This window comes from Barbus barbus (genome assembly GCF_936440315.1).
Source record: "Barbus barbus genome assembly, chromosome: 35".
NCBI lineage: Eukaryota > Metazoa > Chordata > Actinopteri > Cypriniformes > Cyprinidae > Barbus > Barbus barbus.
Genome location: NC_136763.1, coordinates 10290620 through 10307059, shown reverse-complemented (window position 1 = coordinate 10307059; position 16440 = coordinate 10290620). Strand labels below are relative to the sequence as shown.

The 16440-nt window shown below is 35.7% G+C and overlaps 1 protein-coding gene across 3 annotated transcripts in view; it reads right to left on the bottom strand.

Annotated features, from left to right (window-relative positions):
- LOC306854726 (immunoglobulin superfamily member 21-like) overlaps positions 1–16440 on the bottom strand; it is a gene marked incomplete at its 5' end in the record, with an annotated part of 209342 nt that overhangs the window by 23115 nt on the left and 169787 nt on the right. For all 3 annotated transcript variants that reach the window (XM_079392967.1, XM_079392966.1, XM_079392965.1), the window contains one exon: positions 3701–3816. In XM_079392967.1, the coding sequence (XP_079249093.1) occupies positions 3701–3816 (116 nt within the window). The remainder of the gene's footprint in view (positions 1–3700; positions 3817–16440) is intronic.

The window sequence follows — 16440 nt, the reverse complement described above, 5'->3', positions numbered from 1 at the left end:
CCCCCCCCCCCCCCCCCCCCAAATAAAATATATAAAAATCACAACATACCAAAAAAAAAAAAAAAAAAAAAAAAAACACTACAGCTGTGTGAGGAAAAGACTGCAATGTAAGTTATTCACTGAGTTGAAAATTGTTGCAACTCATCCAGTTCTCAAATCAGACTGATTGGCTTGCTTAGGTTTTGCTTTTTGTCATTTGCGGAACTTAACATCTTATTGATTATATATAGCTGGTTTGGAGTAACACCAGAGTGAGTACATAAAGATAGAATTTCATATTTGGGTACTATCCCTTTAAATTTAAACATCCAAATCTGCCGGAAGAATTTTGTCAGCCTGATGAAAGACACAATTGTCTGAAAAGAGCTGAACGGTGACAAAATAAAGACAGCCTTTTCCAAAAGTAGCGAGATGATGAACATGCAGGGTGCTCAGCTCACTGTCGGAATGATACGTTGTTTTGAACCCCAAGCTATGCACAGTGGCTGTTAAATTGATTTCAAGAGGGTGTTTAACTGTAAAGCCATGGCATTGATTTGACTTAATAAAGATTGCTAAAAAAAGAGAGTGAATTCATGAAATAGAAAATAGGGAATGTTTCAGATAATATAGAAGAAAGCCATAAGGCAGTGACACCAGAAAAGCCCAAATGAGATGAATCATAAGACAGTAAAGTAGAAAGGCATTTGAAGTTGCAGAAGAAAAATTCAGTCCAATGATGCTGCCCTGGAGCACAACAGTATCTGTTGAGAATAACATTATTTTATTTGTAGGCTTAGTGAAGCAAGAGGCAAATAAGTGAATAAACGTCCTGCAATACAAAATAAATATTAGTTTTGGTTTGGTTTTAAAACTTGTTTAGTGACTAATGTAAGATTTCTCATTCTCTCAAAAGCATTAAGATTGCATGTTATATTTGGTTTCCTGATTTACTGTATTTATTTATTGAAAAAATTCAAAGGTTATTTTCATCACACCTTGTCTTTAGTTTGGGATTGGATTGGAAGTAGTAAATAACCAAATAATGTCCCAAGTGTTCTAGTACGTGTTTGTTTGTTTACAGTACAGTATTACAAGGTGACTTTGACATCATTGTTCTCCCTTAATGGGACAGGTTCAGGTCCAGAGATACCAAATTATTTTCTGAATACAATTAATTTCAAAACACTGTTTTGAAGCGCTTCTAAGGTTTGAACATAGAATAGAGGCAGTAATCCACATGAGATGTAATATAATTTGGCAAAACATTTTACCCATCTAGCTTTAGTCCCATCGAGACATTCTGAATGAATTTTAGAGCCTTATCAAAATGCATAAAACTACTCCTCCCTTTCCCCATTTCTCAACCACATACTTCATTACCACACAAAACTATATACTTAATTAACTTAATTAAGTACTATCCTGTATGGTACAACCTTCAACTGCTTGTGTTTTGATGAGGACATAAACGTAAAAAGGATGATAATAATCTTATTTTCATAGCCCAACTGACTATGAACATTAATGTTAAAAACAATAAAATTCTCTCATGCAGTTTTACACAAGCAAACTTATACATACACTACTGTTCAAAGGGTTGGGGTCAGAATTATTTTTTAACCTTTAAATAAATCAATAATTTCAATCAGCAACGATGCATTAAATTGATCAAAAGTGATAGTAAAGACATTGATAAAAAGGATTTCTATTTTAAATAAAAACTTATTTTGAGCTTTCTATTCAATAAAGAAATCTATTAAAACCGGATGATGGTTTTCACAAAAACATAAAGCACAGCAACTGTTTTCAACACTGATAATAACAAAAAATGGTTTCTTGAGCTGCAAATCACCGTCAGAATGATTCCTGAAGGATCATGTGACACTGATGCAATGGCTGCTGAAACAATCAATATTTTAGACATATTTTGCAGTATATTATTCTTCGTTTTCTTTTTTAATATAAATGTTTACATAATTTTTTTATTTTTTAAATATTAATAATATTTCTATTTTGTGTGTCTTATTTTGATGGTACACATGCCATAATTTTTTAAAAAGATTTATAATTTTTGACAGTAATGTGAAAATCAGGAAGATCTCAATTAACACACTCCAGCTATGTTATACAATTACATTTACACTGATTAAATGGACAAATAAAACTGTCTACTGTCTTTTTAACAGTAATATACTTGAAAAAAAATGTTTCCAAATATATTCACAGGCCATTGAAATACTGTCGAACAGTGCAAGAGAGAATCAATCTTTATATCTCTGAATAAGTTGTCTACACACAACCAAAAGAACCGGTTCACTCACTATTGAGGATGACACAAATCAAGCCACATTAAACCATCAGCCAAGGTCTTACACTCCTTTGAAAAATATTATCACAAGAGCCTCATCAGCCTCCCAGACATCCAGGAACCTTTGACTAAGATCTTTTCAGCTCTAATTTAACCGCTGTTTCTGGGCTCCCGTTGTTCGTCTGAATTAGCGGGCCTACCTGGGAGTTTGATGAGGAGCGTACAGCCTACGCTGATGAAGTGGAGACTGTCTTGTGTGAATGAATGGCAATGGATTGGCTGGTAATGAGGGGAGGAGCGGTGGGGTGAGCTCTCCTTGGGATTTGCACTCATGGGTTGTGTGCTAATAGAGGCCAGAGCTGGTCAGCCTTTTGCTTGGCAATGTGACTCTTCAGGTGGGGTGGTGGAAATCATTTTCACACCACATGCCTATCACGCTGGGCTCTTAATTGCTGGAGATGGGGGCAAGATAGATCTGGAATACATTATGCTGCGCCCACAGAGCATGATTAATGGGCTGGAGGGATTTTTTACAAACCACTGTCTGAACTCAAGCGGAGCTTGTGAGGATGGTGTTCATGAGGTTGAGGTGTGTGGGCGGCAGAAACCCCATGACTTCAATGAAAATATTCACTTCAAAAAGTTACAAGGCCTTTGCACTCTACCCTATACACAATCACTGAATAATCAGTGAATAAAAATGAACAAACAAATAAAAAATTACACCAACTGGCCCCTAAAATATGCAGGAACAACAAATAACTGATTTTTCAATAAATAAATATATACAAACAAGGCTTCTGTTTTGTTTCTTGTTCTGTTTTGATGAAAAAGTCAATGTGTTCAGGAAAACAAGTCTGTAATAGATGATTTACTCATTTACAAGTCAAGTAAAATGTGTCATTAAGACTGGGATTGTCCACAAAAACAACAATAAAAACACACAATTGAACAAGTAAAAGCACAATGACTTGATATTTACTAGGACAAAGTGATATGAAGGAGCAATTTATCTTGCTAAAATAGTGCTGAAGAAACACCCAATAAATTTGACATATTTTGCACATTATGAGTGGAGACACATTGTCATGCATTTTGGTTTATGGGTAATGGATGCAGTAGTAAGCTGAAAACTGAAAAATAGCAAAACAATACAAATAACAAATTCCAGTGCCAGAACTCCCTTCATTATCACACACATGAAAGAAACTGCCGCTCGGCAACTGGGGATTTCTTCTCTGTATTAGACACATCCCTGCAGTGAGCTATTTCATAAAGTAGAGGGGACAAAATTGACCTTGGCAAAAAAAAAGAAAGAAAAAGTCTTAGGGACATCTGTAATGACTGGAAATGATGCCTATTTACAGTATAAACAGTATGTGTTTGTGCATAAATCTGACTGGGACTCACCGATGGAGCTGGTTTGCCTCCTTTGGCAGTGCAGACCAGAGTAAGGTTCTGGGCCTGGTAGCGGCTGAACGGTGCTGGCGTGTTCTCTGCCACAACTGAGATGTTGTTGGGTGGAGCTGCGGAATAGAAAAAGACGTCTATAAGACATTCTGGGACACTTTTACCACATTCATCAATCTGAGCAGCATTTCAGAGCTGCATTTTCTTCGTACTGACATGACATTATTCCCTATTAAGCGTTTGAATGCTAAATCTCCCATACTAGCTTTAAAACTCTTTAGTCTTTGATACATATTCTGAAATATAGTGTATAACCAATGCACTTTCAAGTGGAGATGTAGTGGTGCATGGCTGGGGGTTTTGGAGCATGTCAGCATAGCTTTATTTTTTCAATGAGAGGCCGACTTCTCATATGGGCCAGTACAGAAGCAGTATTATACAGAGAACTCTTAAGGCGAAAGAGGAAGGAAACGGAAGTCTGGAAGATGAGAGGATCGTGGCAGGGCCACAGGGAGTTACAGCACTGGATTTCTTGGTCTGCAAAGACTCTGACCCCTCGCAGTGAAATGAGATACAACCACCTACGATGCAGAACCACAAATGTGCGGTCCTGGGGGTGCTGTTATAGTGCTCGGCATTCCAGCAGCTATCTGAAACATAAAAAGCATCGGTCATAAAGGCTGTGTATGCGAAACCCAAGTTGTTTAAGACGATGTGGGAAGCTTTATGCATATAATATCAACCAGCTCATACGAGCGTGTCATGACATCGGAAAAGCAGAAGCGCATGTCTTGACCACCTTTGGGGATCCATGGGCAAGACGAAGACGGACTTCCTGGTGCTTAATGTAGTAAGAATATGACGCTGGAAGCCCTTCCCAGTTCAATTTATGATCCTCTGTCAACGTGCCAGGCAGCGTAGGAGGGCATTGACTATTCAGGCAGCTGCATTATCACATAAAACACTTCCTGCAAATTCCCTTTCACAGCCTGCTGAGACAATTGGATGTTGCTTCTGCTTAGTTTAGACCTGTCTTCAGTGTTGAAAGGATGACAAAAGGCATGTGATATCAGCAGAGGATTCGAGAGTTAGTTCACCCAAAAATGAAAATTGTGAAATTTATTCACCCTTATGTCATTCCAAACACGTATGACTTACTTTCTTCCGTGGAACACAGAGGGAAGAAAGGTTGTTTTTTTCCATGCAAAAACACCATAAAACATTATACACTTAAAATCAAAGTGCTCTACGTGACTTGCACTATATTTCAAGTGTTCTGAAGATTAAAGACTGACAATTTTGTCGTTATTCACTGTTAATTTCCCCTTTTCCCAATGAGCTGTAACAACTGGCATTGGAAGGGAAATGTGCAAAAGATATTCAGTTTATAAATGTGCAAGAGATATTCAGTAAATTACAACTTAATTTCAATTATGGTGGGTTTCTCACACAAAACTATTGCATTTCTTCATTAGACTTGGAATATAGCATTTGTGATACTTTTTTTTTTTTTTGCGTTTTAAGGCTCATAAGTGCAGTTCTTGATAACATTTATCATATTGAGTAGCCTGGACATTCTTCAAAAAAGAACAAAACAAGAATGTCATACATGTTTGATAGTGTTTTCATTATTGAGGAAACTATTCCTTTATAAAGAGCCCTTCAGAACATCTGCTGTGAATCACTTGATTCGCTTGCATACTAAGCAGGCAGAAGAACAAAAAAGACGGCGTATCAGGAGGCCAAGGGTAATAACGTTTTTTTCCAAGTGTCACTTTAAGTCTAAATCCATGTGCTACTCTCCAATAAATGTGCAATTTAAATTAATTGATTAAACCAAAAGGGATGGAGGAATGTGTGAAGGTTTGAGAGTTTTTGTTTCCTCAGCACTTAATTGCTTATTGATGGCAGATGTATGGAAGGAAATTAACCTTAGCGAACACTATTAGCTCTCTGGGAAACTGAGACTTGTCCTAAATTGGAGAATGATATGCTGTCACTTGATATTGCGGATGGGACTATAATACGCACCTGCACGCACAACCGAGACACAGAACGTTGCCCCTGAATTGATAGTGTCCCAGAGCCATAAAAGAGAATGTTAAATGTTCTGTTTGTTAAATGCTCACAGTGGTCTTGATGGATGAGACCCTATGGTTTCTGTTTATAGCAGTGGCTAGTCAAGGCTAATTAACCATGTGCTCTCACAACTGCTTCACGAAATGAGCCAAGTATACCGATACAAACCAATGCCAGTTTGTAAAATCTAGTGCCCGCATCCTCTGAATTAGCCAGACTAGATTTCTACTTCAAGCCATCAGTAAATTCCACCTAATAATCAAACATTCAATTTCTCAGAGTTTTGACTCCACAAGGATAGTGAGGTTGAATATAAAATTAATACAGATGTGCTTAGCCTACTGTGCTAATAATTCTGATGAATTCTCTCCTGCTCTGATGTCTATTCTAATTTTATTCTATTTTGACACATTACCATAAATAGAGTTTCCCTCTATTAGAGTTCATAAAGTTTTGGTAATTCGTAATGTTAGAGTAACAGAGGGGCAGTCGTGGCCTAATGGATAGAGAGTTGGACTTGTAACCTGAAGGCCGTGGGTTCGAGTCTCAGGTCCGGCAGGGATTGTAGGTGGGGGAGTGAATAACCGACACTCTCTCTACCCTCAATACCACGACTGAGGTATCAGCATTGCCTGCCTACTGCTCCGGGTGTATGTTCACTACTGTGTGTACACTTGGATGGGTTAAATGCGGAGCACAAATTCTGAGTATGGATCACCATACTTGGCCACACACCACTTCACTTTCCCTTAAGACACAACAAATAAGTTTTAGAACGGCTTTTAAACAACAATTCAACAATAAGGAGTAATTTACAATTTAGTTTTCTGGCTTTGCTCCACTGATGAAAAGAGTTCCAAAATGAAAATGTTCTGTGCCTTTGAGCTTAGTTCCTGAATCAATCTGTTTTTTGAACATATCAGTTGAACAAACCGATTCACGGACTCGCTCATAAAGACTCTGGCTAAATTCAGAATTGCATACCAGAATATTAGTTTTACTATTTCTGCCATGTTAATACATAGAGGAAATAGTAAGAGCAAAATAGTGGTATGAAAGTTTGAATTCATCTAGTCACTTGTTTTGTTTCTGAATGAAACTGTATTTTTGAGAGAAAAAAGTAGAATTAATTATTGACTCAATAGTTACTTGATTTAAAAGTAATGCACATTTTTTTTGATATGGAGGAAAGCACTAAATATATATAAATATTTGCGGTATTATCAATAAATAATACTATGACACATTCACAATAAATTACAAAGGCAGTCTGGGGGTTTATCATGAGACTTATCTTAACTCCAATGTTTTGCATTGGAGTTTCTGAGAGAAGTCAAAGCTGCTGTGTATGTTGTCAGTAGAGAAATCTAAAAAGCCAAGACATTGGAATAATCTTTGATGGAATGTTTGAAACGATTAAATGCTATGACTGCCATGCTTGGCACACAACAATACCTTGTTTAATCCTTTAACGGATTAGGAATGTTGCTTGATGCGATGGAATTGCAGCTTTTTCACACTCAATTTGATTACACTATGAAGGTTCTTGAGTGTTTATTTAATTAATTAATTTATTTATTTATTATGTTGTGCACTGAGGGGAAAAAACATATGGTATTTTCAAGGAGGAGGCCATTTTTATCAATTTCGTCACACAAAGCTTGTCTCCCATCAGTCTTACTTTGTCAAGTTTCAATGCCATTGAAAAAGCTGATATATTTGTAAAAACAAGACCGAATGCGAATCATTCCAACTTAATCATTCCAATATAATAAGTTTTAGTAATAAATAATTAATATTATAATTAATAACATATAACTAATTAACATATAACGCTCAACAGATTATTAGTTATATATATTATATATATATTCACATACCTAGAAATATGAGATATTGTGCTTGTTAATGTTTACTAAGAAAATCCTTCTTGTTTTAAGAATTATTAGATATTTTGGCTGGAAACAAGAAAAAAAAAATCTAAGTAAGAAAAGCATTTTTTGCAGTGTCGTTTTATTACAGATGTGCGCACTTTATTTCACATCTTCTGAACTGTTAACAAAAAGCACACGCTTACCCTCATTGTAAGGCTTGGAGGGGCCAGGACAATTTTTAATATAACTCCGATTCAAATTGTCTGAAATAAGAAAGTCATATACACTTAGGATGCTTTGAGGGTGAGTAAAACACAGGCTAATTTTTATTTTTGGGTGAACTAACCCTTTAAGTGGGCCATTTGTAGTCAGTTTCCCTGAAAAATTTAAATATTGCCAGGCTATCAAATCGCTGCTCTATTTGTTTAAACAATAGACTGTAAAAAAAATAGACTGTTAAAAAAGATGGACGGAGTGTCTTCACTTCCTTCCACTATAGAAAAGTGAAGCCAAAACATCTGTCTGGCTGCTGTCATCTTGCAAAAATTGTGTCATTTGGAGCCGGAGTCTGTGCAGTAGTGAAAAATAATAAAAAAAATCCTACACTGTATATGGATGTTTGTTATATTTTTTAAGCTAGCCATGAAAAACATTCAGTATTCTTGAACACAATAATTGAATAAAGCAAAAGAAAAGAAAGACAAAGTACTCGGAAGAGCGTTCGAAAACCCCGCTAAGATGCTTGATTTTGGACCCCTCTTAAGTGGTTTAAAGAATCTCATATCTCCTAATAAGAGAGCATACAACAAATGTTTCCAAACCTTTTTCATTTTTTGAAAAAGTGTGTGAACCATTTCCCTCCTCTAATAAGCCACACCGTCAGACCATTCATCCAAATGGGAGCAGCCATACTCCTTTTGCAGTATGATAGCCCAAAGCGCCATTACTTTGCTCACTTTTAAAAACAACCACATTAATTTTTTTCTTCTTTATTTGAGGAACAGGGGCTAACATTTAGCAGAGAGCTCCCTGTAGACACATCTCGCCGGCATGGTAATTAAAACATTTAGTGGCCCTTTGAGACACAGGAAGGAGGGGTCTACATCCCCTCTGGCCTTCCTCTGACATCTGTTACTAAGATCTATTTGGTTCTCGGTCAAAACACAGGGGACACTGGTCAAAGCCATTTCTTTTTCAAGGAAAGTCGTTTACTCATAACTTTCCTAATAGATTGTCTAGGTGCCTGTTTTGTGGTGAGTCCCGTTTTGCATCCTGAGACTAATCAACCAGTGTTTGTATAGAGGTCTTCAGACATCTGACTCAGACAACAACAGAACTGTTTCTCACTAAGCTTCATCAAGCTGTTTATCAACAGTTTTAATAGGGGTAAAATGAAGCTAATGAAAGATAATCACACAAAACCACTGATGCATTTGATTAAAAACCTTCCTGATTAATTCAATTAACTGCTTTAAAGAGAACTTATCAACAAGCAATCATATTATCTAACTTTGGTTGTGATTTAGGTGGTACAAATTATATTAATTTAGAAATATGGGGGAAGGTGTTTCAGGTCAAATAGTAAATGACAGAGTTTGTGGAATTGGACAGTTACTTTACAGTCCTTTTGTATCACCATTGACATTTAACCCCAACCATGAAATAAATGCATTATGAGCCGCTTGGGATGAAAAGTGCAAAAAGTGCTAAACTGCATGTAAACTTAGGAAAAAACCTTCCCTTTGTATAGAGTACCTTCAACGTACAGCACAAATGACAAAAAAAAAGTAAATGTATTAAAGCTATATATATATATATATATATATATATATATATATATATATATATATATATATATATATATATATATATATTTGTTTTTAATGCTTGGTTTCTAAATCAATGGATTTTAATGGATTTCAATGGTTATATGCTCTCAGCCAGGGCTGGATTGGTAATCGGCATACCGGGCATTTTCCCGGTGGGCCGACGCACTTAAGGGGCTGACAGAATTTTTTTTTTTTTTTTTTGCCATCGCACAGGGACAGCGAGCAGCCAGTAGGTAGCCACTAGCAAGGCGTACCTAATAAAGTGGCCAGTGAGTGTATGTATATATACTGTATATATATATATATATATATATATATATATATATATAGGTGGTGGTGGTGGGACGCATGGACCAAAAAATGCCAGGGCCGATTTTTTGTCCCAGTCCAGCCCTGCTTTCAGCAGCCATAATTAATTGCACAGAAAACATTGTGGCCAGTGTAAACCATGTTTATCCTCATTTCAAATGGTATTTAACACAGTCTGGGTCATATTTTCTTTCACCTTGCATCATATTTTCTTTATGGTTTTCAAGGATGATAGCTTCCACCAATGGGCAAATGAATTTGCACCTAAATACAGTGCAGTTTGTATGCCATGCAGCACAAAAGGTATCCATATCCTTTTCAAAAGATCATACGCCTATTTAATTATCTACCCTATGTATGATTAAATTGCATTCTCTTATTTGCATTTAGCATTGTTGTTCTATGCTGTGTGACTTCCAAGCTACTGATGTAATACTATTAGGTCAATTCAAAATCATGGAATTTTATGTAAGATCTTTACTTTGTTGAATATCAGCAGGATTATGTGCTTTAGACGGAAATGTCTAGCTGTGTTCTTCTTAAGAATGCAGAACTTGTAACTGAGGATTACGCATTCAAGGTCTTTTCTACACTCCTCTATGGTATGGCAAATAAAAAGGCTTCATTCTGAAGAGATCATTTGATGTATCCTCCCTGTGAAGTAAACACCACGCATAAGATCATCTGAGCAGCAATGTATTATTCACAGTCTTGAATGACATAACTGTTCATACTTTGAAATGAGGCAGAGCAGATACTTTCATTCAGTTTGAGCCTAGACACAGAGACTTGCTCTGAGAGACTGCAAGATTCTGCTCTGACTTTAAACTAGTCTAGCACTGCCCTCTAGTAAGCACTGCCCTCTTCCAGATGCCCTGACTGACACTATAAAAAGGTCCCACTGCAGTGTACAAAAGTTCATATCATCAATCAAAGCCTACTGTGCAGACAACCAGTCTGCTGCTTTGTATCCATCATCAGGTAAGACACAAATAATCATTTTGATGGCTCTGAAATTTGGCAATGCAAACAAAAATATGATGTTTGAACGTTTTGTTTTGTCTTGTCAGCGATACAGAGGTTGTGACTGTGAATAGTTCATAGTCTGGACTTGATAATTGAATGTCCAAGGCATTGGTTTTACTAGCCAGTAAATTATTCAAATTTAATATGCATTTCTAATCAAATTCTTAATGATTCTAGATTTCAATGAAGCCCCGATTGCAAGGATGAACTGGGGGTGGGGGGATAAAAACAATCCACAGCAAACAATCACGAACAATATCATCTAAATAAATGATGTGCATATAATACATAGGCTACTACACACACACAAAAAATGGTGTAAAAAAATTTTTCACAGTTAATTACAAAACAAAACAAAAAACAAACAAACAAGTAACACATTGAATTAAATATGAAAGTCTGAAGTAGAAAGACCTAAACAGTATTCCTATAAAACATAATCCAATACTTTTTTTATTTATATTTTATCCACAATGTAGAAATATAAGAATTACATATGGAGATGCTACACTCTTAAAAATAAAGGTGCAAGCGATGCCATAGTAGAACCATTTTTGGTTCCACAAAGAACATTCAGTCAAAGGTTCTATAAAGAACCATCTCTTCGGAACAGAAAGGTTATTCAGATGTTAAAGGTTCTTTATGGAACCATTTAGACAAAAAAGGTTCTTCCATGGCATCGTGAAGCACCTTTATTTTTAAGAGTGTAGTAAAAAAGTAAGTAAAAAATATATATATATTTTCTGGATACACAGCAAATGGAAATATAGGGCCCAGCAAGTATATAGTTTTTTTATTATTTGTTTTACTTAAAATCATGTTATCTGTAGACTGAAAAGTGTGCAAGATCCTCTTTACGTCTTTTTCTATATTACATGGCTGTCATTTTTTTTTTTAAATTGGGCAGCAGATATTAAAGTAAACAAGTATTCTGGTTTAGTTGTAGGTTTTTGCTAACTAGCTTGAATCCTGCATTTTACTTTTCTACGATCAAATCTATGGAATGCCAAAGCTGCCGTAATTATAAATAAATAAATAAATAAATAAATAAAGAAAGAAATGTACAAAGAAATGTAAAAAAGCAAATATATATATATATATATATATATATATATATGTATATATATGTATATATATATATATGTATATATGTATATATATATATATGTATATATATATATATGTATATATATATATATATATATATATATATATATATATATATATATATATATATATATATATATATATATATATATATATGTATATGTATATATATATATATATATATATATATATATATATATATATATATATATATAAATAAACGTACAAAGAAAAGTAAAAAAGCAAAAATAAATAATTATTTATAATTTTATTTCCTTATGTACCTATTTTTTTAATTTTTTTTGACATTTATTTCTTTTTTCTTTTATTTATTTAGAATTATAATCAGTTGATGCGGTGACTGTCCACACGGGAAGTGGCACGAGGCGACAAATATTCTACAGTACTAACTGATGCCTCCTTCTATCCTGAATCTTTGAAACCTGCATTGTATGTGTTGAAGGCGAATATATATATTTATATATATATAAATAAATCTAATAGAGAAGTTGTCAAGATGGAGTTTTTCTTTGTGTTTGCTGCGGTTGTCATCAGTCTTTATTAGATTTATATTATATATATATATATATATATATATATATATATATATATATATATATATATATATATATATATATATATATACACATATTTTTTTTTTTTCATCCAAGTCAGTGGAGAGAGGATTGCAGATGAGAGCTGTGTAAGCGAGAATATCGCCGCTCTAACAGGATCAGCCACTGATGACAACCGCAGCAAACACAAAGAAAAACTCCAGCTTGACAACTTCTCTTTATTAGATACATCCTTGCCGCAAGTTGTCTCTTCAAAAAGTGGTGGTACATAACTCAATTGCTGGAATATGTTTACAAAATCTGTGGTAACGTACAATTCACCTGCAGGTGTGTTGCCTAATAAAACATACAGTTTACTGCAATAGCCATTACTACAACAAAATAGAAGACAGAGATATGGATAGATAAAAATAAATGATGTGTCTTCTTGTTTAGTTTTATTAGCAGAATTAAGCAAACTTTTTTTTTCTTGTCTGCAAAAATGGTCAAATTTCCTTTTTAAAGTAAAATAGTAATTTAATTTCCATTCAACTAATAGACATTCACAATACATTGGTAGGTTTAAAAATAACATATTTAAATAAAAACTTTATGATGATATGGACAATATTTTAACCACATTAAGCAAACATTGTCAGAATGTCAGCACAAAATTGTCAATTTTTCATTACCATAACATTTTCATTATCATAAAAAAACTCTCATTCTACATTAAAATAAAATGTTAATAAAATGTTAATAAATGTTTTTTATTAAGTAATGATTGAAAGTAATTCTAATTGAAAATAAAAGTTTACATATTTAATATGGCTTCCTTTTTTATTTAAATTAATAATTTAGTTTAATTAGTTAATTTTAAATTAAATTTAAGTTCAACAAACATAGACATTCAAAGTTAGTATGTTAAAATAACCTCTTTGTATAACAGCTACATGAGGATGTGGATGACACATTCTAACAACATTGAGCATGTTTTATGTGCAACGATGTGAATTATCCCCAATAATTTACTACCAAACTTAATTAATAAAGACACTGAAATATTAAAAGTATTTGGATTAAATGCTAATATAGAATTTACTAGTGATTTTTATTATTTTTAAATCTTGTTTTAGGCATGCAAATTACATTAGTACTGTAGATTGAAATAACTCTTGTGAATGTCAGCTGACCACCTTTATGAAGCACCAGCTATGGCCCAATCTCAAATGACATACTTGAGTGTCTCTTCATGCCCTCTTGTTGAGCCTGTATCGATGCAGGCTCCTCTGCCACCTGTCACTATGTCATCAAAGTGCAGACTCGGAGGGCCGTCTTTGGGAGAGACAGCAGGCCTACAAAACCTATCAAAGGTTGAATCCCTTTATGGGAAAGAAAAGGCAGTGAAGAGAAGCTCTGAGACCGGAGTCAGCCCTTTGAAATAGTGTTCCCAGGACGAGCAGCGCCACGAGATAAAAGGCTCTAGAGCGCTTTTTAATCACATTGCCCATTGTGCTTTTAGCATTTGCATTTACCCCACGCCCTTTTCATTTGCATTCGTCATTACAGTGCTGTCAGCTCTTATCGGGGTTACTCTATCCTTCCTCTTAGGGGAGAAAGGGAGCAGCCTGCCGTTGAAAGCAGGGCTCTGCAGCTCCGCGAGGTTGCAGGGGCTTCAAAATGCACTTTGTCTGTCAGGTGAGAGATGGGACTGACAGACCGTGCCAAATGCCGGTGTCACTTTGTACAAGTTCAGCAGTTACAGAGCTCATTAATCACACCGATGCCATTAAGCGATGTTGGTTTCCATGCGGACCCGTGTGCTCTCCCTTCTGGATGCATTCGTCCATTTGCCGCCGTATGGTTTCGTTCACACATCACCCTGTGGTGAAAGCTGTCATCTGTGCAGCTCTTTTGTTCGAGCTCTGCTTCTATAGATACTTGGGACTCATCAAAAGTCTCTGACAGCGAACTGAACTTCAAGGCCCACGGCTATTGTTATTTAAATGGCACGTTAAACAGATAATATTCCTCTTAAACTTTCCTCCAAGTTTCTTTTCTGAGCTGGGTCGATTTGTTTCTCGGCTTCCCGCCTCTTCAACTTAAGCTTGGTCACACAATAGTGACTCACGAATGATAGGAAATAAGATGCGTCATGGGTATAGGCGGCTTTAACTGTCACTTTTCCCATCATCTTTGAAGCCCCTGGCCGCTAAAAGCATGCTTGGACTCAGAATGCATCGGCTTTAATGGAGACGTGTGGGACATGAGAGCGGATTTAGAAGATTTTAGAAGAAACCGACGGAGCGCTGGGACAAAGAAAAGGGTTTTTGCTGAAAAAGTGCAAGAGAGCAGCAGATGGGCACCCAGTGTCTGCTGCAGATTCTGTAATGCCACGACTGGCACCCGTAGCCCTAAAGTCGGTGCTTATCTGACAGGGGGCCCCCATCACAATCTGCTCTGATATGGTCTCTCAAACCCTTACAGGCAGCTGGGTAATCTACAGAGCCCGGGTTCCTTCAAAGTTCCTCTGTGGTTCAAATTGGTTGATTAGTACGGTTGTAAGATCTGGTCCAGACACCTTTTTTTATATCACCACATTTACTGACCAGGGAAAAATGGGGCCATAAACTTATATGAGGCTAAAGAGAGTTGGCCCCAGCTGCCAGTATCCATCATTCAATTCTTAGCACTGTCCTAGTAACGCACACCATATGAGCAAACCCTCTTGCGGCCGTACGGAAGAGTGACATCGAGTACCAGATGACAGACGCTTCCAAGCCCCTGACCTGTCAACATGCAAGCAAATCTTTAGAGGTACAGCTGAACTTCCATATTTCAGAGCTCCACGCTAAGAGGCTTGGTGTGGCCCACACAGGATTTAGACAGATGGAGAATGATGCTTTTCTGAAAGCTTCCAACCACCAGAAAGCTGCATTTGCTTGCCCCAGAGCACAGACCCAGTTTTCCTAGTTGAGAGCAGGGGAGTACAGGCTAGACGTTTCCACTCCGGGGCCAGCATGACAAAACAAATACCAGCCTTGCCAGTAGAGCCTTTTCCCATGGTGCAATTTATCAGAGCTGTTTTCCAAAAGTATGTTTAAATGGGATTTTTTTGGCAAGGCTGCAAAGTTGTAAATAAAAAAAAGATTTCCTGAGTATGTTTTACAAGAAAATTCTATTTCTGTCTAAAAATGTCATGTTTAATTCAGTGTGTTGCCTGCTGTTTCTTAGTCAAGTTGCCTTTTAAGGCATTTTATACAGCAGATTGTTTCAAAGCAGCTGCACAGTAATAAAGAGGAAAGTAACAGAATCAATGCAAATAGAGGCAAATCCAAATTCCTCTGTAAAGCAACGCTGTCATCGTTCAGCTCCAGTCTGTTCCATGTTGATTCGGTTCAGTTCAATAACTGTGTAAAGTTCATCGATTATGAAACAAGTTCAGTTCAGCTATAAACAATTCTACTGTTGTCAGTAGTGTCATTATTCAACCTGAGTGTGTTCAATGTTGAAATAATACAGTTCAATGACACTGTCAATGCTGCAAAATTTGTTAAACAAATTTTATTCAGCTATGACTCTACAGAAGACAATAGTGTCTTTATTCAGCTTAATTCAGGTCAAGTTTTGTTCCCATCTGATAGTGTCAGTGCCATCAAATCGACAACATCACTGAATGTTAAGTGTCTGTTGTATTTTGTAATTATTTCTGAAATTTACTAGCAATTAAAATGTTATTAATTAATTTATTAAGTATATATATCTTTTAGAATCAGTACAAATTATATATATATATATATATATTTGTACTGATTCTAAAAATACATATAATATATATAGTTGTAGTAACTTTAATTTATACAGATTTATATAAAAGAGTCAGAAAAAAACAAACATTGCAGACACACACATTGCAAAATAATTACAACATGGGAAAATATGATTAATTCTCATGAAAATAA